Raw genomic sequence first — 26,155 nt, forward strand, 5'->3', positions numbered from 1 at the left:
ACAGTAGCCCCCTGTGCTGTTTATTTTGAGGTTTAGATCCATAAATGTTCTATTTGCTGCCGATGTTTGTATTAATGACGCAGACCTGCAGGGTAGCAGTGTGAGGGGGAGATTTGGGGACTTGGGCAGGGAGACAGTTGGAGCTGTTGACACCTGGGAAGGTGCAGGGGGCGGTCGGGGATTTGCTGGACTTTTCTTCTGAAACCTTCAGCAGTGGAACAGCTAGCAGTGTTGGCATTTCAACAGTCATCTCAAGGTTTGAGACCTGACTCTCCATTGAGATCAATGGGGTGTGTTTTACCCCGCAAAGCTGTTGTTCCAGGGTTTCTGCAGACTCACAAAGTCAATACTGCATGTGTTACGCTTGGTTTGTGTTTCCAGTGTTACCTGCTCAACCAGGCGGGCTAGAAATGTATTGGTTTTGACTGAAAGCTCCAATTCTGCAGCAAGGGCTGGCCACTGAATCAGAGACGACATGAAACCCTGTCTGTGGACAGCCGATTGTTCCCCCACCACTAAAAATCAGCCACCTCTGGGGTGAAACATAATGCACAGCAGCACTACGCGGCGCTTTAGGGCAGGAAGAGAACAATAACACGTTCCACTGAAACTGCAAGAGGAACTTAGGGAGGCAAAATGGAACTGTTCAAGCTACAATTTGGCACAGAAGCGGGGGGGCGGGAGGCTCCCTCATGAAAAGCACCATAGGATTGTCAGAAGGAACTCCCACATCTGCTTTTTCCTCTCAATGCGATTTCCTCTTTGAATTCCCTCCCCCTGCAACACACACTACACACAAACATCCCTCCCAGCCCCCATCCCGCCAGAACCCTGGAGCTCAGTCTCCCATAGCTGGGGTCAATGGAATGGCTCCTTTCTGCTGTGCAATGGAAATCTCACTGCAACGTGGATAAAAGCCCGTTAAAGCTTCTCTCTCACTAAGCTGCTTCCTACTAGCTGGTCAAGTGCCTCCACAGCCACCCGCTGCTGATAGACACTTTAGCCACTGCAATGTGGCCACTTCCTTCTTATGCTTTGCTCTTCTTGGCGCCTCTGGCTTGGGCTTTTCCTGACCTCTTTTCCTTGCTGGGACTTCTTTCTGCTTTGATTTTGGCCTTGACTTTGTCTGGATGGGCCCTTCTGGCTTTCTCCATACCCCAGCCTGGGCAGCTTTTGAAGACAGCAGAAAGCTTGATCTTCTGCCCGCGGACTTCTGCAGGGGACCCACAGGTGGCTCCCACACGCAGGTTCAGTTTGTCAATCCATCTGAAAACGGGGCAAGAGACAGAGGAAGGAGACGAGAAAAACTCCAGGTGGACTTAGCAAATTACCGGCACAAATGGCTGCGCTGACAAACCAGGGCATTTGCTCTCTGTTAACAAGTTCAAAGGGAGTTTGGGGCGGGCTTGACCGCCCTGGAGAGTGACGCCCTCTGAGTTCCCCTGGAACGGGGACAGCTCAGGCAGGGCACTTCAGTCTCCCCACATGTGCAAACAGTTTGGAAAGTTTTAACACCCCAAAAAGGCAGTTGTGTAGAGTAAGAATCGCAGCTGCAGTCACCCCAGCCAGGACATATTTCAGGGGTTCTGAATCCTCACACTTCAGGGTATAAGGTGAGCAGCAACTGAGGTCGTGAAGAAATACATGCCAGGCTACAGCCCAATGAGGCGCATTATGTGGCGTTTACACCTCCCTTGGAAGCATTAAGCGTTGGGAATTGGGTGAGACAGGCAACCAGAGGACCTATGGTTTTTTTCTGATCTGCCAGTTCCTTTGCTTTTCCTCTTTGCCCTCATTTGCCCTTATGCCTCAGTAATACTGTGGAGCGCTCCCCTCTAGGCAGGAGGGCCCAGATCCTCAATGGTATTTAGGCACCTAAGTCCCATGGATTTCAATGTTCCCATGGATTAGCCTCCCTGCTAAGACTGGCAGCAAGGTTGCAAATTGGTGCCTGTTGCAATGATATTTTCAGTGGCATGAACACCTCCCTGGCAGGAACTGAGCAGAGATCCACACCCTCCTATCAGTCAGACCCAGCCAGGCTGCTGGACCTAAGCAGTGACTCACCTGCGCAGTGGGAGGAGCTGGCAGTCGCAGTGGAAGGGGATGTCTCTCAGGTTGATGACCTCCAGCCCTGTGAAACTGCACAAGTCAGGCACGTTATGCATGTTGTTGTTGTCCAGGTACAGACTCTTCATCCTGGGACCCAGTCCAGCAAAGGCCCTTGAGGAAAGCTGCAAATGATGAGATGGGGCTGATGAGTCAAAGGAAAACAGCCGTGGATGATTTTAATAGGCAGTTAAATATCTGCATGCACTTTCTGATTGTGTGTGTGTGTTTGTTAAATAGCTCTCATTGGTTCCTGTCTCTACTGTGAATGGGGCTTGTGTTACTGTCACTTTGTATCAATACTTCCCAGCAGGCAGTTCAGTTTGATGACATAATTTGTGACAAAGGAAGAGCAGGAGCTCATTGTGAGAGAAGCAGATACTTTCAAAGTTACTGTGTAAAGTGACAGGTTTCAGAGTAACAGCCGTGTTAGTCTGTATTCGCAAAAAGAAAAGGAGGACTTGTGGCACCTTAGAGACTAACCAATTTATTTGAGCATAAGCTTTCGTGAGCTACAGCTCACTTCATCGGATGCATACTGTGGAAACTGCAGAAGACATTATATACACAGAGACCATGAAACAATACCTCCTCCCACCCCACTCTCCTGCTGGTAATAGCTTATCTAAAGTGACCACTCTCCCTACAATGTGCATGATAATCAAGGTGAGTTCTCTGTCTTTATTGGTTAATGTAATTGTGGTACTGAATATTTAGTGCTAAATATTAATTCCCTTAAATAGCTCTGAAAGCCTTTACCTCCTTCACATATTGAAATGTTGCACTTTGTGTCTCTTAAGTAACCTGCATCAGACTCAAGTTGGCAGTGTCCTATCTAATTTTACATTATTTTCTGGACTGTAAACTCTTTGGAGCAGGGAATTTCACCTGTTCTGTGTTTGAAAGTGCAGGGTAAATCTACGGTGTTATATAAATATGTGCAATTTTGAATAGCTATATTTAACATCCTTTTCAATTTGATATTTTGTTCTTTTTGGCAACTGGATGTGTTACGCTTAGTATAGCTTTTCACTTTGACTCAGGTGTTCCTTTAACTAATGGCAAGACACTGAACTGAGCAGATTGTAGGGGCTTTTTCAGTCCCTGGTTAGCTGATTGTCATCTTATTTTTTATCTCAGTTTAAACAGGCCCCAGTCCAACAAAGCATGTGCTTAACTTTAAGCATATGAGCAGTGCCATTTTCAAGGCTGCTACTCGTGTTTAAGTGCTTAGTTGGGTCAGAGCCGTAGAGTACGTGCTTTCTACTTGCAAGACTTTGTGGATCCAATTCCCCATTTTAATTTAATCCCTGTGGCAGAGATTGTCAGCCTCTGTGACAATCACAAAGGGAAAAGCCCACTCCACTTTCCCACCTCTGGTTTTCAGGTTTGGTTCAGTCTCTCGTGCTCAGGATGGTCTCTAGATTGCAGGAGCACCTCAGTGACCATCATTCCTGCAGCACTTCCTTTGAGAGGCTGTGAAAACCAGCACTGAGGATTCTGGGGTCATGCATGAAGTGGGATTCGGTACAAGTAGCTGAACAAGGGTTTCATGCCATGGAAAACTAATGAGACCCCTTTACTTTACATAACCAGTTTCGGTTTCGTTTTGGGGACCCCAGAATGTACCCAAATTTCCATTGAAAGGGAAAGAAGAATTTGGCAGGGACGTGTTCCACTTTCTTCTCTACAAGCAAGAGAAACTCTGGGCTCTGCGCTGGCCTCTTTCTGGGTTTTGTGCGTAAAACCGATCAGGGTGGTTGAATGGCCAGGCAATCTCCCTGGACCCAAGTTTGGTGCTCTCCTTCCCCAGGGCTGGGAGTTGCTGTGAAAGCAATGTGGGAGGCCCCGGATGCAGCCTTGTTGAGCCTGAAAGGAGCCTTGGCTGGCAGGAGGATGGTGGCAATTTGGGGTGCTTAAGAGGAGAGAGAAACAGGTGAGTAGCAGACGGGAATCCCTCAGAATTGCTCTTCACAGGACAAGAAGAAATATTGACAAATTGGAGGAAAGAGAAATATCAGTTATTAGGACCCTGGGGGGAGGAGCTTAGGGCACGATCTACAGCCCATTGAAAGAAACAGGAATCTTTTTATTGACTATCAATTTCTATTGGCTTTGGATCAAGCCCTTAATGAGGACAGATTAAAGAAACAAAGAGCCGTAACCTGGCTGGGCAATGATGTGGGGGAGATCTGGCACCTGTGAAAGGTGCAATTGCCAAGGAGGGGGAGAGAGGAACTGTTTAGGGCAGGCTGAGGGGGCATAATCACTAGGAGTAACAGGATGAAACTGAACAAAGGTGCAATTCAGGCTAAATATCGGGAAGCTTTTCTTCCAAGAGAGGTCTGAGGCTGAGCAATCGTCTCCCAAGGGAAGTGGTGCAAGCCCCAGTGTTGGGGCCATTGCCTTGGGTTGGAAACCCCTTCATTTGGTCAAGACGAAACACTGGATCATGCTGCAGGGAAGCGCTCTGCAGTGGGAGCAGGGAGGAGAGGTGACTGAACAGTAACTTGTATAGTAGGATTCAGCTTTAGCAGGCTGGGGCACTCGCCCATTTCCCTCCTTCCCTCCCTCTCACCTGTTCTAGCCCCATATTATCCAGATACAGGTGCAGCAGGGACCTGGCTACTGGGAGGAAGGCTCCATCCCCAATATACTGGATGGGATTCTTGGACAGCTTCAGCTCAGTAAGGGCAGGCAAACCCCGGAGGGACCCGGTGGGCACTTCCTGCAAAAGGTTCTCATCCAGGTGCAGCTTCTCTAGCATCTTGGCGGGGCTCAGGGCCCTGGGGGACACACGAGTGATGCGGTTCCCACTCAGGTAGACCCAGCGTAGCTGCCCTGTCCCAGCCAGGTCATCGTCTGACAGCTGGCTGATGGAGTTATGCTGCAAGTGGAGGGAGAAGAGGTTGGGCAGGCGGCTGAAGGCCCCGGTGGGCATCTGAGTGAAACTGTTGCGGTCCAGGTACAAGTAGCTGAGCTGGGGGGCCCCATCAAAGGCAGCAGCATCTATGGCAGCGATGTTGTTGTTAGACAGGTAGAGGTAGACCAGCTTCTTTAAGCCCTGGAAGGCACCCAGCTGCAGCTCTGTGATTTTGCAGTTTTGCAGGTGGAGTGAGACCAGCTCCTTCAAGCCAGGGAAGGATCCCTTGGGTATGGAGCGGAACTCATTTTGGCGCAGGTCCAGGAGCTGGGTGTTGCCAGGGAACCCCTTGGGGATCTTCCGGAGGCCTCTGTTCTCGCAGTTGCTGTGTTGGAAATCAGGGGAGCAGGCGCAGACTTTTGGACACCTCGTCTTAGCATCTCCCTCTGGCTCCCTCCTGTGGGTGGCTGGGCTGGGGAGCTGCTCCTTGTCCGGGGCATGGCCCCCACATTTCATATCAATGGACCTCAGCGACTCCAGCTGCTCACCCCTGAAGGCACCAGGACCTGCACATGGCACATCGGCCTGGACCCTCGCTTTCTCCATCCACTCTTTGAAGGGCCGCATGTAGCAAGTGCAAACTACGGGGTTCCCTGTTAAGTTGATTTTCTTCAGGTGGGCGGCTTCTGTCAGCGGCTGCAGCACCTGCAGCTGGTTGTTGTGGAGGTCGACTGTGTGCAGCAGGGGGCTCTTCACAAAGGCTTTGTGTGAGACATCCTGCAGGGCCATGTTGTCCAAGAACAGCTGCTTCAGTGAAGCCATCTCAATGGCCTCCTCGCCGATGTAGGTGACAGGGTTGTGTCCCAGGTCCAGCCGTGTGGTATCTGACAGCCTCGACAGGGCCTCTGTGGGCAGGGACTGCAGTTCGTTGTGGTCCAGGCTCAACCTCCTCAGGGTAGGCAACCCAGCAAAGGCCTCCGTGGCTATGACATGAAGTGCATTATGGGACAGGCGGAGCCACTTGATCAGCTGCAGACCCTGGAAGACCATATCCGGCAGGTAGACCAGGAAGTTCTCGCCAAGGTTGAGGAAGTTGAGGAAGCCCAGTTGGCTGAAAGCCCCTGGCTTTATCTCTTCTATGCGGTTCTTCTCCAGGATGAGCTGCTGAAGAGAAGACAGCCCATCCAGGGACTCCTGGTAGATGAAGGCTATACTGTTGGAAGCCAGGTTGAGGTAAATCAGTCGTCCTAGTCCCCTGAAAGCTCCTTCCTCAATACTCTCCACATTGCATCGCTGCAGGTTTAAGTGGGTGAGGTATGGGATAGGGAGGAAAGCTCCTCCAGGGATGACTTTTATGTTGTTGCCCCAGAGATCCAGTTTTTGGGTGACCTGTTGATTACACAAGCATCAGTTACTGAAGATGGAATCCACAACCTCTCCTAGCCTTCTGCAGCAGAGTGACTGGCTGTCCCTGTCCTCCCTGCAGTCGTTATCGCTGTGATCTGGCCAGATCTCACAAGCAGGCTTATGCCTGGTCAGTACTTAGAAGAGACACTTCCCAGAGGACCTCCAGTCTGCTGCAGAAAGCTGTGTTGGGGTCTCAATAGTGACCGTTTGTCCTGCTGAACCAGGCTTCCTGCAGCGCGGCAATCGCTAGCATCCTGCGTGAGCCTTAGTTCAGTACGGACTCAGAGGGGACAGTGCCTCCTACCCCAGCACCACCTTCCTGCAGCCATCTGGGTTCCCCTTGTTCCCTTGTTTCACCATCTGGCTCTGCTTTAGCTTTTAAGGCCTGTAACAATCACCACCTCGTAGGGGCCTGACTGTGTATTGCCCAGAAAATATTGTAACGGTTTTTTTGTCTTGATCAGATGAGTTATTTTTATGCTGTTGTTCGGTAGAAGAGCTGACCCTGGGCAGACCAGCTCATCTTGCAAACTGCCCTGCAGGTGGCTCGACCCCCACCCCACCCCACCCCCTTCAGATTTTCACAGCGACGGCATTGAAAGGCTGCGAGGTTACTGCACAGATCTTTTGGGAACCCAGATATCTGCGCGAGGTGAACCACACCGGCCTGCGTCTTGTTCCGCCTCCTCTCCCCTGTCCTGCAGCGGCCTGTGTGGCTCCGTGCTGTGCCGGGAGAGAGAGGCTCAGGCTGGCTGCCCCGATGCCCCGGGGGTGAGGAGCGTTGCGACAGGCCGCGACGGTGGTGGCAGCGGCGGCAAGTGTGGGGGTGGGGGGAGGCAGCGTAAGGGCACTTTGTGCTGTGTTTGCCTCTGTCTCCTCCCTGCCCTCGCTGTGCCCAGGGACTGACCTGTGGGACGGTGATGGGCACCTCCGTCAGGTTCTTGTTCAGGCACGTGACGTGGTGCTTTATGTTATCGCAGATGCAGATCCGTGGGCAGCGCTCGGCAGCCGCTCTCCTGGCTTGGAAGAGAGCTGACACCAGGAGGAGGCCCAGGGAACCCCACATCCTGGAAAGCAGCTACAGGTGAGAGAGAGAAAGGGAAGAGGCACCCCAATCAGACAGAGACATGCATTCCCACAGCGCTTCTCGTCCCCATGGACCCTAAATGCTCTGCAGGCTGCGTCCCTTGGGATTGAGGGGGATTGTGGCAGCTGTTTCATGGTGCATTGCAGTGCTACAGCCCCTTTGAGAGACAGGGAAGGGGATAGTGTGACGAAGGGAAAGTGCAGCGGGAAGTTTAGATTACTTAGGTATGAACCTAGTTTTAAGCATGTGAGTTGTCCCATTGAACTCAATGGGAGCTGGATTAATTCTGTTTCCATTCTTGAACTCAAGGGGTTGGGGCTACTACTCACATGCTTAAAACTAAACACATGCTTACGTGCTTCACTGGATCAGGGCTTTAGAGGGCAGAGCAACATCAGCTAAATCACCAGTACCACCTCCTGCAACACTTGGACTTTCCTTGGAGGTTTCCTTTCCAAGTACGGACCAGGTCCAACCTGCTTCAGTTTGTGAGATCAGATATAATCTCACTCCAAGGCAGAGTGGCTAAAGGACAACACCGGTGCTGCCAGAAAAGGAGTGGAGAGCATTCTGCAGACACAAGAGCATGTGCTAATGTGAATGTGACAACACGCATTACTGTTGCCATATATCCCAAGAGAAGGAGGGTACCATAGGACGCTGCGGTAACTCATCGCCATTCTGAGCGAATCACGCTTGCGATAGCGCTGCTCCAGTGCATCCTTGCTTGTACCGCAACTTCCAGTTGGTAGCTGAGTGCTTTACAAATGCTAATTAGCTTAGCCTCACACCACCCCGGTAGGCAGATCCGTAATGTCTCCTCATTTTACAGAGGGGTAACATCATCTTTCTTTCTTTCTTTCTTTCTTTCTTTCTTTCTTTCTTTCTTTCTTTCTTTCTTTCTTTCTCATCCATCCATCCATCCATCTTTCTTTCTTTCTTTCTTTCTTTCTTTCTTTCTTTCTTTCTTTCTTTCTTTCTTTCTTTCTTTCTTTCTTTCTTTCTTTCTTTCTTTCTTTCTTTCTTTCTTTCTTTCTTTCTTTCTTTCTTTCTTTCTTTCTTTCTTTCTTTCTTTCTTTCTTTCTTTCTTTCTTTCTTTCTTTCTTACTTACTTACTTACTTACTTACTTACTTACTTACTTACTTACTTACTTTCAAGTGCCCCAAAGGTGCAAGGTACTTCCCCATAACAAGTAAAAGGCATGATCCCTGCTCCAGCGGGTTTGACATCTGTATTGGAGAGGACACACCAAGGGAGGGATCAGAAGAAGGCAACAACAGGAGGTGAACATGTCAGGAGGACAAGATTTTCCATAATAAGATCAGGTGATTTGGAAGTGAGGTCTGGACCCATCTGGATGCCTCATCCAAGCTGATTCTGTGTTTGGTTTGTTACCTCCACCTTGTTTCCCCATAGACTTTCTGGCAGAGGTGGGTTCTTAGAAAAGGCTTGGATGAGGTGAAAGGAGGTGAGCTTGGCGACTGTGTCATGGGGGGTGCCCCAGTCATAAGGGTCAGCAGGGAAGAAGTAATGGGGATGGAGGTGTTTGTGAGAGGCTGGCTGCACTGGCAAAGCAGGTTGGATGTGGAGGTGGGAAATGCGGGAGGAGACCATGTCTGAGAGGCCGGGCTTAGGAGCAAAGACAAGAAGTTTGTATTTGATGTTCAGGGTGGTGGGAAGCCAGTAAAGTGACTCAGTGGGAGGTGATGTGGTTGGAGCAATTAGCGAGAGAGAGGTGGTTTTGGCAGCAGCATTTTCAGATGGATCAGAAGTGGTCACGGTTGATTGACCGAAGAGGGCTGAGGACAAGTGACTTGATCCTCAGGGCAGAAAGGAAAGTGCTGTGTATTTGAAATATTGTGATGGAATGAGTGACAGGAATAAGTAATGGCCTGGATATTTGGGGAGAAGGAGAGACAGGAGCCACAGCTGTCATCCAGGTTATGGGCCAGGATGATGCAAGAGATGGTGGTTGTGTCAGCTGTAACCTGGAACAAAGTCAGTGAAGATGTTTGGCAGGGGAGACTGTAAGCTTGTTTTGGGCCATGCTGAACTTGAATTGACCATGAACTGCCCAAGAGGAGCTGTTGGAGAGTCAATGAGAGAGCGGTCCAGAGCAGAAAACTATATCTGAAAGTCATCAGCACACAGGTGACAGCTAAACCTCTGCAAACAGATGAGGTCACCCAGTGATGGGATAGAGAGGGCAAAGAGGAGAGGACCCAAGATGAAGTGCTAGGGAACGTCCATAGAGAAGTGGGAAAGGAGGGGGGAAGAGCCACCAGAGATGCAGAAGGAGAACCAAGCGAGGTGAGAGTCACAGGTCGATGGCAGCAGAAAGGTCAAGGAGGATGAGGATGGAGGATAGGCTTGAGATAAAGCCAGGAAGAAGCCACTAGAGACGTTGGAGAGATGAGAAGTAAGGCCTGGAAAGGTTTAAATGACTCTCCTGTGGTCACAGAGTCAGTGGCAGAGCAGCCCGATGACCCAGGGGCCTCACTCCCGGCCCTGAGCCTGCCCCAGAGCCTTGTCCATCCTGCCGGGGTAACGCAGGACAGGAAGAAACCAAGGCTTCATGAGGCAGTGAATCCGCTCTGAGTGCTGGAGACGTGGCACGCCCTGGGCCGAGGCCTTCGAGCTGCTGTTTTAGCGAATTAGTGTAAGCTAAGAATGTGGCTAGAAGCAAAATGGGCAGCGTTAGCAAAGGCTCTTTGAATGGTCAGTGGAGTGGCAAAAATGTATGTGGGAGAATCCAGAGCTGGGGGAGGGGGTGGGGGGAATCTCACGGGCGAGAATAGCAAATATCAGCGTTCACAGCTCCGTCTGCAGCAGGGCTCCCACCATTGCAAACCCCAGTGGAGCTGAGCCGAGCGTAGACCAGGCCCACGCTGGTGAGTCTCTTGAGCCAGGGTCAGTGCCGGCTTTCCATCCACCGTTATGTTAACGCACTTCCCTTCTGCCCTTCTGTGTCAATCCTGTGCCCCTACAAACAGCGCTGCTGAGCCTGTCCTCCAGCACGCCTGGCTATTCTACGCCTGGGGATCCCACTCACTCTGCTAGCGCGCCTCACTCCTGGCCTGCAGCATCGCCTGCCCTGGTCCCCACATGGCACTGCCCCTCCTGCAACAGCCCCAGCTATCCCAGCCCTGGGCCCCACACAGCCTGCTGGCTCACCTCAGCGCTGAGCAGCGGCACCCATCCCAGACTCCACTCACACACACAGGGAGTGCGATCCTCGTTTGCGGCACCCCTGGCGTATCCCAGTCCTGGGCTCTGCCAATACAGCTCAGTCCTGACCTGCAGCCTTCCCGGTCACTGAATGCCCACGTCTCTCCTGAGCAGGGAGCGCTCAGCATGCTGCTTGTGCAGTGTGGACAAACACCCAGGACCAGGAGCTGCATTAAGGTCCTTGAAATCATTTGGGCTTAATATGTGAAAGTGCGCTGCTGTCACAGCAGTGAGAGGCTGCAACCCAGCCTCGTCTTCCCCCTGCCCAAGCCCCCAACAACTTACCCAGCTGCTTCCTCCTGTTTGCACAAGGCAGATCCTTCCCCAGGAAAGCAGGGCTAGGGTGACACAAAACCGAGGAAAGTGAAGATGGGAATGGCAAAGAAGAAGGGACTGAAATCCTTTCACCCAGCAGCTACCAGAGTCCTGTGAATTCTCCTGGTGGGAGTGGGTGGGTGTGGTTTACTTTACTCACAGAAATGAGAGCTGAATGGAGTGTTGTGTTGCTTTCCCAGCCCAGCTTATGCTCACACAGAACTGCGGGGGGGGAGGAACTGTCGGGGGGAAGAAGCAAAACTAAAGTGAAGCGCAGCCTTTGGGAGAGCAGCAACTAAGCAGATGCATCCCTCTGTACTTACTGGGAAAGCCTTTGGTAGAGGAAGGGCTGTGGAATTTAAACCCCTTGTCTTGAATGGTTTCAGAGTAGCAGCCGTGTTAGTCTGTATTCGCAAAAAGAAAAGGAGGACTTGTGGCACCTTAGAGACTAACCAATTTATTTGAGCATAAGCTTTCGTGAGCTACAGCTCACTTCATCGGATGCTTTCAGTGGAATGCATCCGATGAAGTGAGCTGTAGCTCACAAAAGCTTATGCTCAAATAAATTGGTTAGTCTCTAAGGTGCCACTAGTACTCCTTTTCTTCTTGTCTTGAATGTCACCATGCCACTAAAGGTAATATCTGTGTTAGAGCTAGACTGACTCCCTTCCCCCATTCCCCTCCTCACCCCTCTCTGTGTATACGTGTGTGCAGACAGATGATACCTAATCTAAAATATAGACATTACATGAAAATAAATAAATAACCCACTGCTCACTAATCCAGCATGAGGGTTCACCTCTGAAATGCACATCGATTAAATATTAGCAGCTTCCATTATAACTAACTAACTTAGCCATTTTGTGCACATGTATATATTTGTATTACTATAGACTTAATGCTTTCTTATATATATAATGCTTTCTTTTAAGTCTATAGTAATACAAATTACTGGTATGTGCTGAGTGACAGTGGCTGTAGGAAACAGGTTTCTGAATGTCCCGACTGTTGTGCATTTAAAATCTAACCCTAATGCTGAGTTCATTTATTTTATTAAAGGAAGTGTTTGTGTCTGTGTGTGTGTGTGTGTATATGTGGTGTTTTTGCTTTGCAGAGAGAGTTGGGAGGATGGATGGGTAGTTTTGCCCCACTGCTTTCTTTCACGACGGGAGTTTCAGCTTCTCTGACATGTGATGGTGTCGTCTATGGAATCTGTGCGAGGACCCTCTGCCTAGCGAGAGCTTAGGAACATAACTCTGCCATCTTTTTTTGTTTCTTTCTTTTAAATCTTCCAGGGCCCTGATCCAGTGACTTGCTGCGAAACTGATATTGTCTGATTCCAGTGGAAGTTGCTTGTTCTCTGCACTTCTCGGGAACAGGCCATTACTTTGCAGAGTTTTAGCTGTCACCCCATTGTGCTGCTCAGACTCCTGCCAGTCAGGTACAATGCCCTGGATTATTCAGTTGGTGGAGAATTTGCATTTAAGCCTTTTTCAGAAAAATGTTGAAATGTAATTTTCATAAAGGAAAATGCTGATTTCTCACCAGCAAATGTCTAGGCTGTTTAAGTCCCTGATCCTCCTTAATGGATGCATTAGCACGTACCCCTGTGCCGTTATGGCGTCACATTGACATCAGTGGGATTCTGTGTGGGTGCAGGAGTCCCCAGAGTCAATGGAATCCCACATCGAGAGGCAGGGCTAGTGCATCTATTTGCAGGATCAGGGGTCTACTTCTGGTGCCCCACCCTAGTCTGTCTGAATGAACGTCAGCACTGGGTCTTCTGGACCGGACTCTGGTTCCTAGGCTTGTGTGAGTGAGGACTTGCTGGAGGGGAGATGCTTCAACTCTCCGGGTAGGCGCCTTGCTCAATGCGCCCCATGAGTTTTGTAAGGAGAGTGAGGATGGCAAACATGTAGCTGTGGTCACCTGAAAGGGGGGCTGTCTTTCTAACAGGAGCGCAAAGTACTGCTCTGTGGGGATCATTAAAACATTCAGGTGACCACAGCGTGCAGAGCCAGATGTTGTGATCATCGGCTAGACAACATCTGCAATAGAACTCCCGGCTCCGGCAGCGCAGACCTCTCTGCCTGCGGATCAGAAGGCGGCCATACCACTATCTCAGGGCCTGATACTGCTCCCATCTGGGCCCAGTGAGGGCAGGGCTGGGCTCTTGGTCACGAGCTGGACCAGCTAGTGGGCCACATTGTTGCACGTCTTCCTCACCTGGGTGGTCCCACTGACTCAGATGTGGCTGTTTGTGTAAGAGCTGCAGGAGCAGGCTCAATGTTTAGTGCCTGATTGCCCTGGAGATTTGGACTGTGCTCGTTGTATTGTTATTGTAGGGTTGCTCAGATCTTGGATCACCCTGGTTTGCGGCTGGGTACGGAGTTTTAATTGTCTTGCTGGGCCAGACTCCATCTGAGAGATCCTCGGGAAAGGATTGTCCTTGAACCAGTGCGCGGAATGGCTGAGCTAAAACTCTGCTCCTGTTTGAATTGAACAACAAAAAGCCGTGTTGCAGAGGGACAGGGGCAGAGACTGCCCTGGATACGTTCGGCAGCAAACGCTGGGCAGCGGGACACAGGAAAGAGAAACACAGGAAACTTGTTTTTAATGTAAATGTTGTGTGTGCTGGGGAGAGGAGGGTGGAATTTTCCACTGTGCAATGGAGTCTCTCCTTCCTGTGCACACAGCGGGGAGCGGGGTGAAGGGAGGAGGATTTCTGTGCAGGGAGGAGACACACAAGACTGTGGCCTTTTCTGTCCTCCTCGCAGACCTCAGTCTTGGAGGGCCTGCCCCTCCTTGCTCTCCCAATGACACTGGCTTCTTTGTGTGGGTTGGGTGGCTGCAGGAGCCAGCCGATGCTGTTGCTACTGCTCTTTGATCCAAGCAAAATAGGAGCGGCTTGTGCTAAACGTTAGGCCTGTGTCCTTCTAAGCGACACATGCCCCAGCCTACCTGCCCCTGTGACCTCTGCCCTACGGGAGTAGCCCTCACTTGGCAAGCCCTTTGGCTTCTCTAGGACTCCTTGTGTGAATGAGGCTGTGGCAGGATCAGACCCTTTGTTCTGAAAAGGAAAGGTGGCCAGCTTAAAGCTGGATTAAGCCCTCCTTTGAGGGTGGGGGGGCAGGGATGCCTTGCGATTGCGCAGCAGCTTTAAACCAGCTTTTGCGGGGGGACAGAATGACCGTTTAGGTCTCCGGTTCTGAGCCAGCCACAGGTCAGTAGAGCCTCAAACTTGCTGCTTTCCTGTGGCAGTTCAAGGGCCCTTGTGTGTGGAGGGCTCAGGTTAATTTCTAGTAGGACAGGGATCAAATCGGGCTGTCACCTTTTTGAAAGTTTGCTTCTGGACAATTCCATGATACAGACCGTATTAAGGGACCCAGAGGCTGCCTGTTCTCCAGCCCCCCTCACCACAACCGCCTAGAGACACCAGATTCCACAAGATGGGAATCCATGTAATTTCCTGCCTGAATTATTGCAGATGCTGACTCCAGCACAGTCGTCTCATCTGTGTGCACTTCACCAGGTAGATGTACCGTCACAAATACAGTTCCAGAAAGGGAAGCATCTGTTCTGCAGTATCAAGCAGGGAGCAAACCAAGCCAGTCAGCTAAACACATGTCAGATTGGAAAAAATAAGCTCCATCTACAACCTGTCCGCCTGTGATACCAAACTGAGATGCCATTTGCAGGAGATTGCGGAAACCTTCATCATGTGATTCTCTTGCCTCTGATTCGAAATTGTGAACAACGCTGTTGACAGTCAAATGATCATTATGAGGCTTCAGTGCGCACACCCTCTTGAGATGATGGGGGCAGCTGATATTTCTCTCAGGCCTGATGTCAGGAAGGCACTGCTGCCTCAGATCATATCCAGTCTGACTTCACTTTTTAAGCTTAAGTTCTACAGCACATGATGTAACCTCCAGGGGAAGGTACCAGTTTGTGAAGCTGCTATGAGCCAGACCGGAGATTTTGGAAACCGCATTTCACGCAAAGCCTCAACAAACTCAGACGTGCTCCCAGCAGGAGAAAACGCCAGAGGCAAGGAGTTGGCTAGGGACACCTCTCTGCTCCCCCGTGCCCACAAGTTTCACGATATGGACAAAGAGCCAAAACTTTTGGACTTGGTGGGACATCACAGGAGCTCTGTGCCTACTAGGGTGTGGGCATTTCAGGCTTTATAGACGGGGACCAGCACCTTGGTTTTCACTTGGCAGAGCACTGGCTGCCAGTGCAGGGATCAGAGCTCAGGCGTAATATGCTCCTGCCAGTCTGCCCTGCCTCACCAGTAGGCCAGTCAAATTTGGCACCACCAAAGGTGCCAGATGGCCTGAAGACCATCACTGACCTTGAGAGGTTAGCCCCAGGGAGAGCACAGCAGCAGCAGTCCAGCCTGGAGGTAGCAGAGGCCTGGATGGCGAGGCTCAGCGATGAGAAGAGAGGATGCTATCTCTTGGGCTGGTGGAAGCCGGCCCGGAATACGCTTTCAGAATCAGCCACGAACCCGGTTTGGTGTGATCTGCACAGGCCAGCTAACCACATTCTCGTTTGCTCCAGGGGCAAGTGAAGGAGCCAGGTTAGAAAATGGTTTCCAAACCTGGCTCGTTTCCTAATGCAGAGAGGGACAAAGGGCCTGAAGGAGGGCTGGGCAGGTTCAGGTGTTTCAAACACTGATGCATGCTGGGTTCCAAACTTTGTGGCTATATATATATATATATATATATATAATTTTTTTTTGGTGCCTCTACTTTCTCCAGCTCATCTGTGTCCTTTCTCCCTGCAGACAATAGGAGGAAACAACTCATGTCCTAGCACCGCTTCCTCTGTCAGGTTATGTGACTTGTTGGATGCATTTGAGCTGAAAGGGGGAAGAGTCACCAGGACAATCGCTCCACAGCACATGGGGTGTTTGGAGAAGGGCTAAAGCACTGGAGCTGCGCAGCAAATACCCCCCAGCAGAGCTGCCTCTGAGGACAGGTAAGGGAGATGGAAAGCGCCAGCGATGTTGAGTGTCTTTGTCAGTGAAGGGGTAGGGGGAGCCCCGTGGAGGCAGGGCAGAGCTGATGAGAAATGCTTTGCATTTGGAAATAGCTGCTGCAAATGGGTTATTTTGCTACATTCACTGATTTGGAAAAATCAGTGAAAACGTAGAGCAAGTACTTCTAGCAGAAAGCAAGTGAAATTGGAGGCTAGATGGGAGCACAAATATGCAGCCCCAAAAGAAACTGTTCCTACACTATTAGTAGTCACTTATAGATAAGCCTGGATCTTCACAGAAGAACAGAACTGCCCCATAGAGCTTGCAGTAACATAGGAGACAATAAACTCAGAACAAGCAACAGACTCACTCCCAAAGAGGGGGTGGGGGAGAGACACATCCTGGGTCTAATGCGGTGGCCCAGTGGGAGTTTCCCAGGTAGAGTGGCTACAGGATCAGGCTCCCAGGTTAAAGAGAGAAAGCAGATGGGGAGAGAGCCGCATGCTGGGGAAGAGTGAAAGAGACAACATCTGGAGGAGGAAGAGGGGATTGGTAGGAGGGAGTCATGCTCAGCAGAGGTAGATGGGGAGAGGTGCTGGGCGGCGACATGCAGAGTGTGGAGAGGGGGAGAGTGCACAGACTCCCGCTGATGGGCAAGGTGCAGAGCGATGAGAGCCAGAGAATTAGCCAGTTTAGAGCTGACTGCGCCCTACGGGCAGAACAGGGACATCTTCGGGGCCGCGAAACGTTGAGCACCTCTGTGCGCGTGGCTGTAGTGGAGGGTGGGGCCACACTCTGGCTGGCCGTGGCCTCAGTGCCCCCCGGGCCCGTGTTTCTCGGACGGACACGCTGGTCTCCTTGTCCCAGGGAGCTGCACGCAGGGTCACCAGCGCAGAATAGGAAGGGGGTATTGTTTTTTTTTTTTCTTTTTTCATCCTGTCCCCAGCCTGGCCCCTAGGACTGAGCAAACAGCCTCCGCTCATCGCATGTGGCACATTCAGCAGCAGCCAGTGCCAGGAGTGATGGCTGAGCCTCAGGTGGAGAAGGGCTGGCGAGTGAGAGAGAGAGTAACTAGCCACTCCTTTTTTCCCTGCTTGCTTTGAGCTTGTCAGGGCAGAGGGCTGCTACACATTAACTCCACCACCCCACTTCTGTTACCAAGACAGACAGAGAGGGCAGCGAGATTCCGCGGGACTGGGCTGAACGCTCCAGGTGCCCAAGCAGCAGTTACAGTCTGTTGAAACGGAAAGAGGGGGTTGCCCCTGCACCAGCTAAGGAAGAGGGGGGAGTTCTCCCTCTGATATAGCGGGGGTGGGGGGTAGCTCTGCGTCCCCCTATACTTTAACCCCTGCACCCAAGTGGCACAATCATCACTCTGGCTAAGGGCTGTCTGCAGTCAAGAACGGTGGCTTCTTTTAGGTATGAGCTTTTCATTCTACACTAAATAAAACAGAACATAACAGGAAAAGAACAAGCTGTGATGGTGGTTTGCACCATCATAAAGTCTGGTGGGTTTGAGGGCCTTCCTGCAAAGCACAGGGCATGTATCAAATGGGGCCTGGGTCTCAGTGATGCTGGTGTGAGTCCAGAGTAACTCCACGGATGTTGGTGGCATACCTGCAAACTGGTGTAACTAACACCAGAGTCTGGCACATGGGGCACCGCAGCCTTGTTTAGGAATCTGGATGTCCTTGGTGTGCATATAGAGACCCATTGGAGGGTGTGAGATGAGCATCCTAGGGCATCAGTTTCCCATCGGTTCAAGCAGCTAAATCCAGTGATGAGTAAAGGGCTGCTGGGGAGGGGAGGAGAGATGATCTCAGACACCCCGTTCTTGGAGGATTATATTGCTGATGCCCGGGGGTGGTTAGTGGTGCAGGGAGAGAAGTGATTTCATCAGGAACATCATCCTGAGGTCCCCTGTTTGTTTCCCCTCCCAGGAACCTCCAGCTCCAGTGGGTTCAGGTTACAGCTCCGACCATGATAATGGTTCTATCAGCTCCTCCCTCAGCACCCTGGGCATTGCTCTGCTCTCCCTGCCATGCCCACCAGGGCGAGGGATTCTGCCAGTCAGGACTGCGCCCGCAGTGCAGAATCCACCCCCTCTGCTCCAGCGGCACTGACTCTGCAGGGCCCAGCAGGGCAGAGCCTGGCAGCAGCTGGGACATGGAGCTATCCAGCTAGAAGGGGCCATGTTCCAGTGTAGTCTCCCCTGACTGTAGCCACACCTTAACCAAGGAAATCGGGGCAGGGGAGACCGCAGGGCTGCGTTTCCTGCCGGTCAGATTGCCGAGTCAGTGTTTTTCTAGAAGTCCATTTTGTCATGAGTGAACAAAAGGAGGAAGCCCAGGCTCTCGGCCGTTCCTGTTCGCTCCCTCGGCTTTGGGCTACACAAACTTGATTCAGGAGGAGACGGGAGAGAGAGTGTCCCCCTGCCTTGGAGGAGAAGGAAAGGGAGCAAGACCAGGGCAGAGAGAACTGGGAGGAAAGCAACAGGAGCAGTCAGAGAGACAGTGGGGGCCAGATCCTTTGGTGGTGTAAAGCTGTTGCCTTCCCGATAGGAGGGCGGATTGACACCGCCTGAGTCTGTCGCCCTGGGAGCGGGAGGGAATCCAGAGGGAGAGGAGGAAGTAGAGCGGAATGGAAATCAGAGGGCAGAGGCACATGGAGGCAGAACGGGGTGAGAAGAGAATAAAAGAAGGCAGAACAGCGAAAGATAAAGCTACCCAACCGTAGAGCCGATCTGACTGACTGTGCTCCTCTTTCACCATGTTGTCCTGTCGCCCTGGCAGGAAGGAGGATGTTGGTATGAACTGGTGAAAATCCATTGCCAGCCAAAGCCAGACCTGGTGATTATTCCAGACCACTTGAAGCCCTAGAAACCCTCCAAACTTTTGGAACAAAATATCATCAGAGGTGAGAAGCCTAATTCCCCGCTCTCCCAAAGTGGAAGCCCAGAGCAGTAAGTGTCGGCCACCGCGCTGATTTCTGGAGTGCCCCTGGTCTGCCCGAATCCGGGCAGCAGAAATGAAATTTGAGTCTCCTCTCTGGCACAGCAGTGTCCCCTGGGAGGGCTCAGGGCAACTGGGAGTCAACCCTGGATCTTCCTCATGGCAGGGTAGAAACCAGTTCGGGCATTGGGCCTGCTCTGGGACAGGAGAGTAGGAATCAAAGCCAAGTCTGCTGCGTGGCACAGAGTTGATCCTTAGGGGCGGTGAGGTGACCAGCTTCTATTCAGAACATTTCAGGAGAAAATGACAGAGGAGGAGAACGACCTGGGTGTATTGGTTGATCACAGGGTGACTATGAGCCACCAGTGTGATGTGGCCGAGAAAAAGGCTAATGCAGTCCTAGGATGCATCAGACGAGGTATTTCTGGTAGAGACAGGGAAGTGTTACTGCCATTATACAAGGCACTGGTGAGACCTCACCTGGAATACTGTGTGCAGTTCTGGTCTCCCATGTTTAAGAAGGATGAATTCAAACTGGAACAGGTGCAGAGAAGAGCTACCAGGATGATCCGAGGAACAGAAAAGCTACCTTTTGAGAGGAGACTTAGAGCTTGGCTTGTTTAGCCTAACCAAATGAAAGCTGAGGGGAGATATACATCAGAGGGATACACACCACGGAGGGAGTGGAGTTATTTAAGTTAAGGGCCAATGCTGGCATAAGCATAAATGGATATAAACTGGCCATCAATAAGTTTAGGCTTGAAATTAGATGCAGGTTTCTAACAATCAGAGCAGTGACGTTCTGGAACAGCCTTCTGAGGGGAGCAGTGGGGGCAAAAAACCTAACTGGCTTCAACACCAAGCTTGATAAGTGTGTGGAGGAATGGTATGATGAGATTGCCTACAATGGCATATGGCCCAGTTGCATCTGCCATTATAAATATCCCCAATGACCGGTGATGGGACGCTAGATGGGGAGGGCTCTGAGTTACTACAGAGAATTATTTCCTAGGTGCCTGGCTGGTGGGTCTTGCCCATATGCTCAGAGTCTAACTAATCACCATATTTGGGTTCAGGAAGGAATTTTCCCCCAGGTCAGATTGGCAGAGACCCTGTGGAGGTTTTCACCTTCCTCTGCAGAGTAATGATGGATTCTCTGTAACTTGAAATCTTTAAATCATGATTTTAGGACTTCAGTAACTCAGCCAGAGGTTAAGGATCAGTCTATTACAGGAGTGAGTGGGGTGAGGTTCTGTGGCCTGCAATGTGCAGGAAGTCAGACTAGATGATCATGATGGTCCCTTCTGGCCTTAAAGTCTATGAGTCTTTGACACTATAGCAGCTGCTGACAAAGCACAGTGTGTCCTTAGACTGTGGCACTGGAAACATCTGGTCCTGGCCACGGTTGGAGGCAGGATACCAGACAGGATGGAGCAATGGTCTGATCTGGTTTCAGCAATTCCTTTGTTCCTATGGGTCTGCCACATAGAAATGTAAGACTAGAAGGGAGCTTGAGAGGTCATCTAGTGCAGCCCCCTGCGCTGAGGCAGGACCCCCACAGGACATCGTCACATGCAGCTGGTAGGAGATGAGCCATGTCACTGGTTCTGAGAACTTCATTCTCTGCTAGCTCTTGGTAACAGAAACGTATTAATAAAGTGGTGGGAATCCAGAGAAGACGATCTAAAATCCACAAAGGGGCTACAGGAAATGACCTAAGAGAAGATTTAAAATAACAGTATTCCTGTAGCTCAGCCAAAGTGGAGTGAGATGACAAGCACGTAAACCATCAGTGGGGTAAAAACAAAAGGGCTAAGAACTGTTCAGATTGATTCAAAGGTTTATTAAACTTGGAGTGATAGGAGCACGTTGGCTGCATTATATTACATCTCCTAACAGTGAGATCTGCTGGGCTGTGGAATAGTCCTCTGTGGGCAGAGGGTAATTTAAGAGTGGTCTGGACAAATTCCCTGGAGAATATAGCATAGGGAAGGACAGTCTCAGGGAGGTGTGGACAAGATGTGATCTATCCTGTTCCCAGGCCTTTTACAATATGCATCTGTCTCACTCGCTGCCTGCCTTGTCTTGCAAACAGAGACGCTATGTCGAGGCTCTGGATTATGGTCCTTGTTCTGCTGTGGATTCCAGTCATGGCCATCACACAGCTCCCAGGCAATGCCCAGTGCCCTGTGAACTGCTCCTGCTTCTTCTCCCAGTGGTTTGTCCGGTGCCCCAATGCCAGCTTATCCTCTCTTCCCCCTGGTATTCCCAATGCCACCGTGGAGCTCGACCTACAGCACAACCAGTTCAGCACCCTCTCAGCAGGCTTCTTCCCAGAGCTGGCTGAGATCAGCAGCATTTACCTCGGCAGCAGTGGTATCCACCGGATTGAGCCTGGGGCTTTTCAGGGGGTCAAGAATCTGTACCATCTCCACCTGGACAACAACCTCCTGGAGCAGGTCCCAGAGGGTGTCTTTGAGAATCTGACAAATCTGATCTTCCTGCACCTGGAGCACAACCAGATTGCTCACCTCCCGCCAGGTATTTCTGGATGGATAGGCCCCCAGCACCACTATGAGCCGGCTACCTGAGCAACCAGCATTACCAGCCCCACGCCTCTTTTCTACTAATCCCTGTCCCAAGCTGTCGGTCTCCTGAAGACCCCACACTGCTGAGAGGATGGGGGCCAGAACTGCCACAGACGGGTCCTGCATGTCCATGATACCAAGTCAGCACCTCCTTTTAGCCAGGGGAAAATGGGAGGGGTAACTCAGGGCCGGGGGAACGGAGGGGCCTCATGATCAGAGATTATTGAAGCACAGAACATTTGATATTGGCTTGACCTGGATGGGGGTCTCTCTCTCTCTCTCTCAGGTGGGTTCTCTTCCCTGAAGCAGCTCAGTGTCCTGGATCTGAGTAACAACCTGCTGCTGGAGCTTTCCGAACAAGCCCTTCACGGCCTCCCGCGGCTGCGTCGGCTCTACCTGAGCGCGAACCATATTACCAATGTGTCCAGCAAAGCCCTCCCAGGCAGCCTGCGGGCCCTCAGCCTAGACGGGAACCAGCTGGCGAGCGTGCCCGCGGCCATCCGCACCTCTTCCACGCTCTCCACTCTGCAGCTGAGTGGTAACCCCATCCGGAAGCTGACATCTCTCTCCTTTGGGAGGAGGCTTCGCTCCCTAAGGCAGCTGTTCCTGGACAGCCTGGCCCTGGAGAAGATCACCTCCTTGGCTTTCACCAGGCTCCGCTGGCTGGAGCTGCTGAGCCTGAGGAACAACAGCCTGGAGTCGCTCCCGCCTCTGTCCTCCCTGAGGTCGCTCTCCACTCTGTATCTGACTGGGAACAACTGGCGCTGTGACTGCAACCTGATCTGGCTCCGCACCTGGCAGAAGAAGGTGCTCCGGAAAGAACGTACCCCCGTGGAATGCAGCTCCCCAGGGGCGCTACAGGGACAGCTCCTGGTGGACATAGAGGTAATGGCCTGTGGTTCCAGAATACATGAAAGTGGTGGGCTGGGGCCAGGGCGCACAGCATTTCCAGTCCAAGTCTCTTCCCCCTTCGGCCCAAGGGCTGGGAGCGCTGGGAAGGGAGCCATTGTTCATGGCACCAATACTTTAAAAGGGAGAGGACCGATGTAACCAATGCCCTTGCAGATCTCACGGCAGGGTGAGGCCTGGCCAGTATGCGGATGGGACACGGACAGTTCCATGCGCTGCAGACAACAGACAGTTACTTAAATACGCCCCATTCCTCTGGGGAGCTGAAACTCGGTCCTTTAGCTTGAAAACACGGGCCCCTTCCGCAGAGTTGAAGACCTCCCCTGATTGCAGCTGATAGCAGCTCCGTGACCCTTGGGGCTGTGAGATAGCCACGGCCCCCACAGCACTGCCTGCTGGGAGGTAGTGCTTTTGGGTGGAGGGGCTGGGGAGGTCACAGAAAATCAGAAAGCAGTTGGGATGTGTGTTAATAGGTAGGCCTGGCATGGCATTCACGTGTTTCAGTGGTTGGGGTGGGAGGGGAATCAGGAAGGTGCATACAGGGTGGGTTTGGCAGCTGGTGAAGGGAAGAAAGAAGCAGATGCACGCTCTATTTACTGTGGTTTTTTGTCTTCATTTCCTCCCTTTCTCCTCTGCTCAGACCCTCTCTCTCCCCCTCCTCTCTTTCCTGCTTCCCCCGCTCTCCCTAGCTCTTGTGGGGAGCAGCCGGGGCTGCTGGGTTAGGGTGTGGCCGCAGAGGCCATCCTGCAGTGCAGAAGGCGCTGGGTGTCAGCGCTCGGAGCTGGACGCAGCTTATGGCAGGCTCTGGTTCCCACTTTATGTGAGGCGTGAATAAAAATAATAGAATTGTTCAAATACAAGTTCATGTTGGCTTAATGCAAAGACCAGCACAGCTCTTCCCTTCCTAACTCCCATTTCCTCTCTCTGCCACACCCTTCTTCATCCTGTCACATTCACTCTCAGCCTGTCCCTCCCCTCACACCTCTCCTTCCGTGTCCTGCATCCGCTGTTCACCTGAAGTGCAGGGGAGGTGGACAGCACACAGACACCTCTCCTGGTATCTGCCTCTGCCCGGGGGAAGCTGGGCCACAGCCATTCAACCTGCTGTCAGCTTTCCCAGCTCAGTTGGCTGGTGGTCTCCTCAGGGGACGAGAGTTGTTTCCAGAAACAGGACAAAATGCCACTGGCAGGTTGGGACAGGCCCTGGAAACTGAGCCAGTCCTGGTTCCGAGACACGTGGTCACCCGAAAACAGAGCCACACTGACATTCTTGCCCATAAAAGACCCCCGGACCGATTGTGTAAGAGGTGTTAGCTTATATCAGAGGGGCAGCTGTGTTAGTCTGTATCCATAAAAACAACGAGGAGTCTGGTGGCACCTTAAAGACTAACAGATTTATTTGTTAATCACTCCATGCATCTGAAGAAGTGGGGTTTTTTACCCACGAAATCTTATGCCCAAATAAATCTGTTAGTCTTTAAGGTGCCACCAGACTCCTCGTTGTTTTTGCGGTATTAGCTTGGTGTCCTGGGACAATTCTAACCTGGGTAATTTATATCCTTCCAGTCTCACCAATCCCCCCACTACAGTTTTAATCGGATCAGGCATGCTCCACTTCCTGTCCTAAACCCCTCAAAATAATCTCCCACCCCTGTCTGGGATTGAGGTGCAGGATGGCTGGGCTGTTCCCTCCTAGAAGCCTCTGCCTGTCAGTGGGGAGGAGTTATCCCTGCTGGTGCTTCATCCAGGCCTTAGAGAAACAGAAGAGCCGATTCTCTCTCATGTGAGTTTTTTTCTCCCCTTGCCCAGTTACAGAAGCTGACTTGCCCACCTTTTGGGACGGACTCCACCACCCTCAGCCCCTCTGAGAACATGAATACACTCACGGCCATTGCTCTGTCCAGAGACATACCTCTCCCACGGGCTGCTACCACAGCTACCACCACGACCTCCACCGCCCTGACCACCACAAGGAGGCTCCCCAGCTCCACCATGCACTCAGCTACCTCCCTTCACCGTGTGCTGGATAGGTGGGACCCATGCTTGGCCGACCACATCAGCAGTGTCAGCATCAGGACGAAGGGCGACACTTCCCTGGTGGTTGCCTGGGCTTTCTCCGGTGACCACGACCAATTTGAGGTGCGGTACACGGCCGGCCAGGATGAGCAGGTGCTGCGGGTGGCGGGAGGGTTGGCCGAGGTGACGCTCCACGATCTCCGCGCGGGGACTGAGTACAGAGTCTGCGTCATCCCCCAGAATGAGAATCTGCTGGAGTGCCAGGCCCCTGCCGCCCGGCAGTGCAAAGCAGAGCGCACTGCCGGCCTTCCTAGTGATGCACAGCCCGTGCACGCCCCGCTTGGCCACAGCCACTCGGCCGTGGGCTTCGGTGTTGCTGTCGCTCTCCTAGCACTCGCAGCACTGGCCCTGGCCGTCACCTACAGGCTGCGGACGCGGCCGATCCAATTCCAGCGCTACTATGATGAAGATGGGTCACCCCGTCATCGCAGGAGCAGCAACCAAGCCAAGATGACCACAGACCCAGTTGACGAGAGCATGGAGGATGAGGACTGGCACAGTTATGTGACAGCTGCCAGCCGGTGCCCAGAGGAGAAAGTAGACGGCACCATGTCTGCCCCACCCAGGCTCACATCCACACCCACGTATGTGACTCTGTGATTCTAACTGCTCCCTGGCATCCCACGGCTGAGCAGGAATTGCCCAGTGGGGTCTGCCGCTCACCCATAGAGCCCCAAGGAGTAAACCAGACAGTTCTGTGTCCGCCCCTTGTGACTGACATGGACAATAAAGCAGAGCCATAGAAAACTGAGATGGGAAAAGTTTGTGGCTTAGGGCCCCTTTTATCCAACCCAGTCCATGCCCCCCGCAGAGACTTTCCAGGGAGGGTCGTGCACAGCCTCTTGCCTCACATAAATAGTTTTGAGAAGCGGGATCTCCACTGCGGCACCCATGTGATTCACAAAGCCTTTCACAGCCAGGGGTGATATAGAAAGGCAGGATTGGTGACTGGTTTCCATTTGACAGGCAACCTCTGCATGGCTGGGGGGTTGCTATTTATAGCAAAGCTGGACTGGAAATCTCAGGAGAATATGCTTTTGGAGTCAGTTCCTCCTCCCCGGGGATTGTTTGCAGCTTCTGCCACCCCCCCACCCCCATCCCAAAAAAGCAGCTCTCTCTCTCTCTCTCTCTCGCTGTTTTGGCATGTAGTTTTGCACCCGTGGGGGTGGGGTGGACATAAGAAGGACCCAGAGAAGGGGGAAGGCAGAAAAGATGTTTGCAGCTCAAGTTTGACCAGAGCTGAGGCCTAGTGAAGGCCAGGAGGGAGCCGCAGGAGCAGAGAAGGAATTTGCACCAGTCCTGCCTAGCCCCTGTGAAAGGCTGGGGAGGGGAGCCGGGTGCTACGCGATGGGGGGAGCAAGGAAGGAATTGTGTTTTCTGGTGCAGTACAGGGCTCAGGTCAGTTGGCGCGTCTAGACCCCTCTCATCACCGAGGATGTGAATTCCAGGCCAAACAAGCCGTTCAAAGCTGACAATCACTGTCCTTTGGTGGTAGCATTTAACCTTCCCACACACCCAGCCCCGCCGCTGTCTCGGTGCAGGTTTTTGAATGTTCCATTTTGTCCAAAATAAAGGTGGGGAGGCTTTAAATGCATTGCTTCCAAGCTAAAAAAAAATAAAAAAATCTTATTTTC

General features: G+C 51.9%; 2 protein-coding genes across 4 annotated transcripts; one reads left to right on the forward strand and one right to left on the reverse strand.

Annotated features, from left to right (window-relative positions):
* CHADL (chondroadherin like) lies at positions 1-7,445 on the reverse strand. The gene is made up of 4 exons (XM_007053312.4): positions 7,287-7,445; positions 4,688-6,361; positions 2,068-2,234; positions 1-1,266 (listed from the first exon to the last, which is right to left on the reverse strand). Exons 1-4 carry the CDS (start codon positions 7,443-7,445, stop codon positions 1,029-1,031), a joined length of 2,238 nt encoding a protein of 745 aa, XP_007053374.2. The 3' UTR covers positions 1-1,028.
* On the forward strand, positions 7,356-26,155 carry LOC102931365 (chondroadherin). 3 transcript variants are annotated; one of them, XM_043544066.1, is made up of 6 exons: positions 7,356-7,463; positions 15,803-15,996; positions 18,790-18,913; positions 21,044-21,489; positions 21,823-22,421; positions 24,255-26,155. In XM_043544066.1, exons 4-6 carry the CDS (start codon positions 21,051-21,053, stop codon positions 25,119-25,121), a joined length of 1,905 nt encoding a protein of 634 aa, XP_043400001.1. In that variant the 5' UTR covers positions 7,356-7,463; positions 15,803-15,996; positions 18,790-18,913; positions 21,044-21,050; the 3' UTR covers positions 25,122-26,155. The 3 variants fall into 3 exon arrangements, with proteins under 3 accessions (XP_043400001.1, XP_043400012.1, XP_037738381.1); XM_043544077.1 differs by lacking the exon at positions 7,356-7,463 and adding an exon at positions 11,887-12,451; XM_037882453.2 differs by lacking the exon at positions 7,356-7,463 and adding an exon at positions 14,394-15,595.

This window comes from Chelonia mydas, chromosome 1 (assembly GCF_015237465.2).
Source record: "Chelonia mydas isolate rCheMyd1 chromosome 1, rCheMyd1.pri.v2, whole genome shotgun sequence".
NCBI lineage: Eukaryota > Metazoa > Chordata > Testudines > Cheloniidae > Chelonia > Chelonia mydas.

Excerpts from the sequence above, each read along its gene's own strand:
- CHADL (XM_007053312.4), bottom strand. The coding sequence starts at position 7,445 with ATGTGGGGTTCCCTGGGCCTCCTCCTGGTGTCAGCTCTCTTCCAAGCC. Across the intron at positions 6,362-7,286 it reads TGCCCATCACCGTCCCACAG|GTCACCCAAAAACTGGATCT; the intron begins GTCAGTCCCTGG and ends TGTAATCAACAG. Across the intron at positions 1,267-2,067 it reads CAGCTCCTCCCACTGCGCAG|ATGGATTGACAAACTGAACC; the intron begins GTGAGTCACTGC and ends CCCCGTTTTCAG.
- LOC102931365 (XM_043544066.1), top strand. The coding sequence starts at position 21,051 with ATGTCGAGGCTCTGGATTATGGTCCTTGTTCTGCTGTGGATTCCAGTC. Across the intron at positions 21,490-21,822 it reads GATTGCTCACCTCCCGCCAG|GTGGGTTCTCTTCCCTGAAG; the intron begins GTATTTCTGGAT and ends TCTCTCTCTCAG. Across the intron at positions 22,422-24,254 it reads AGCTCCTGGTGGACATAGAG|TTACAGAAGCTGACTTGCCC; the intron begins GTAATGGCCTGT and ends CCCCTTGCCCAG.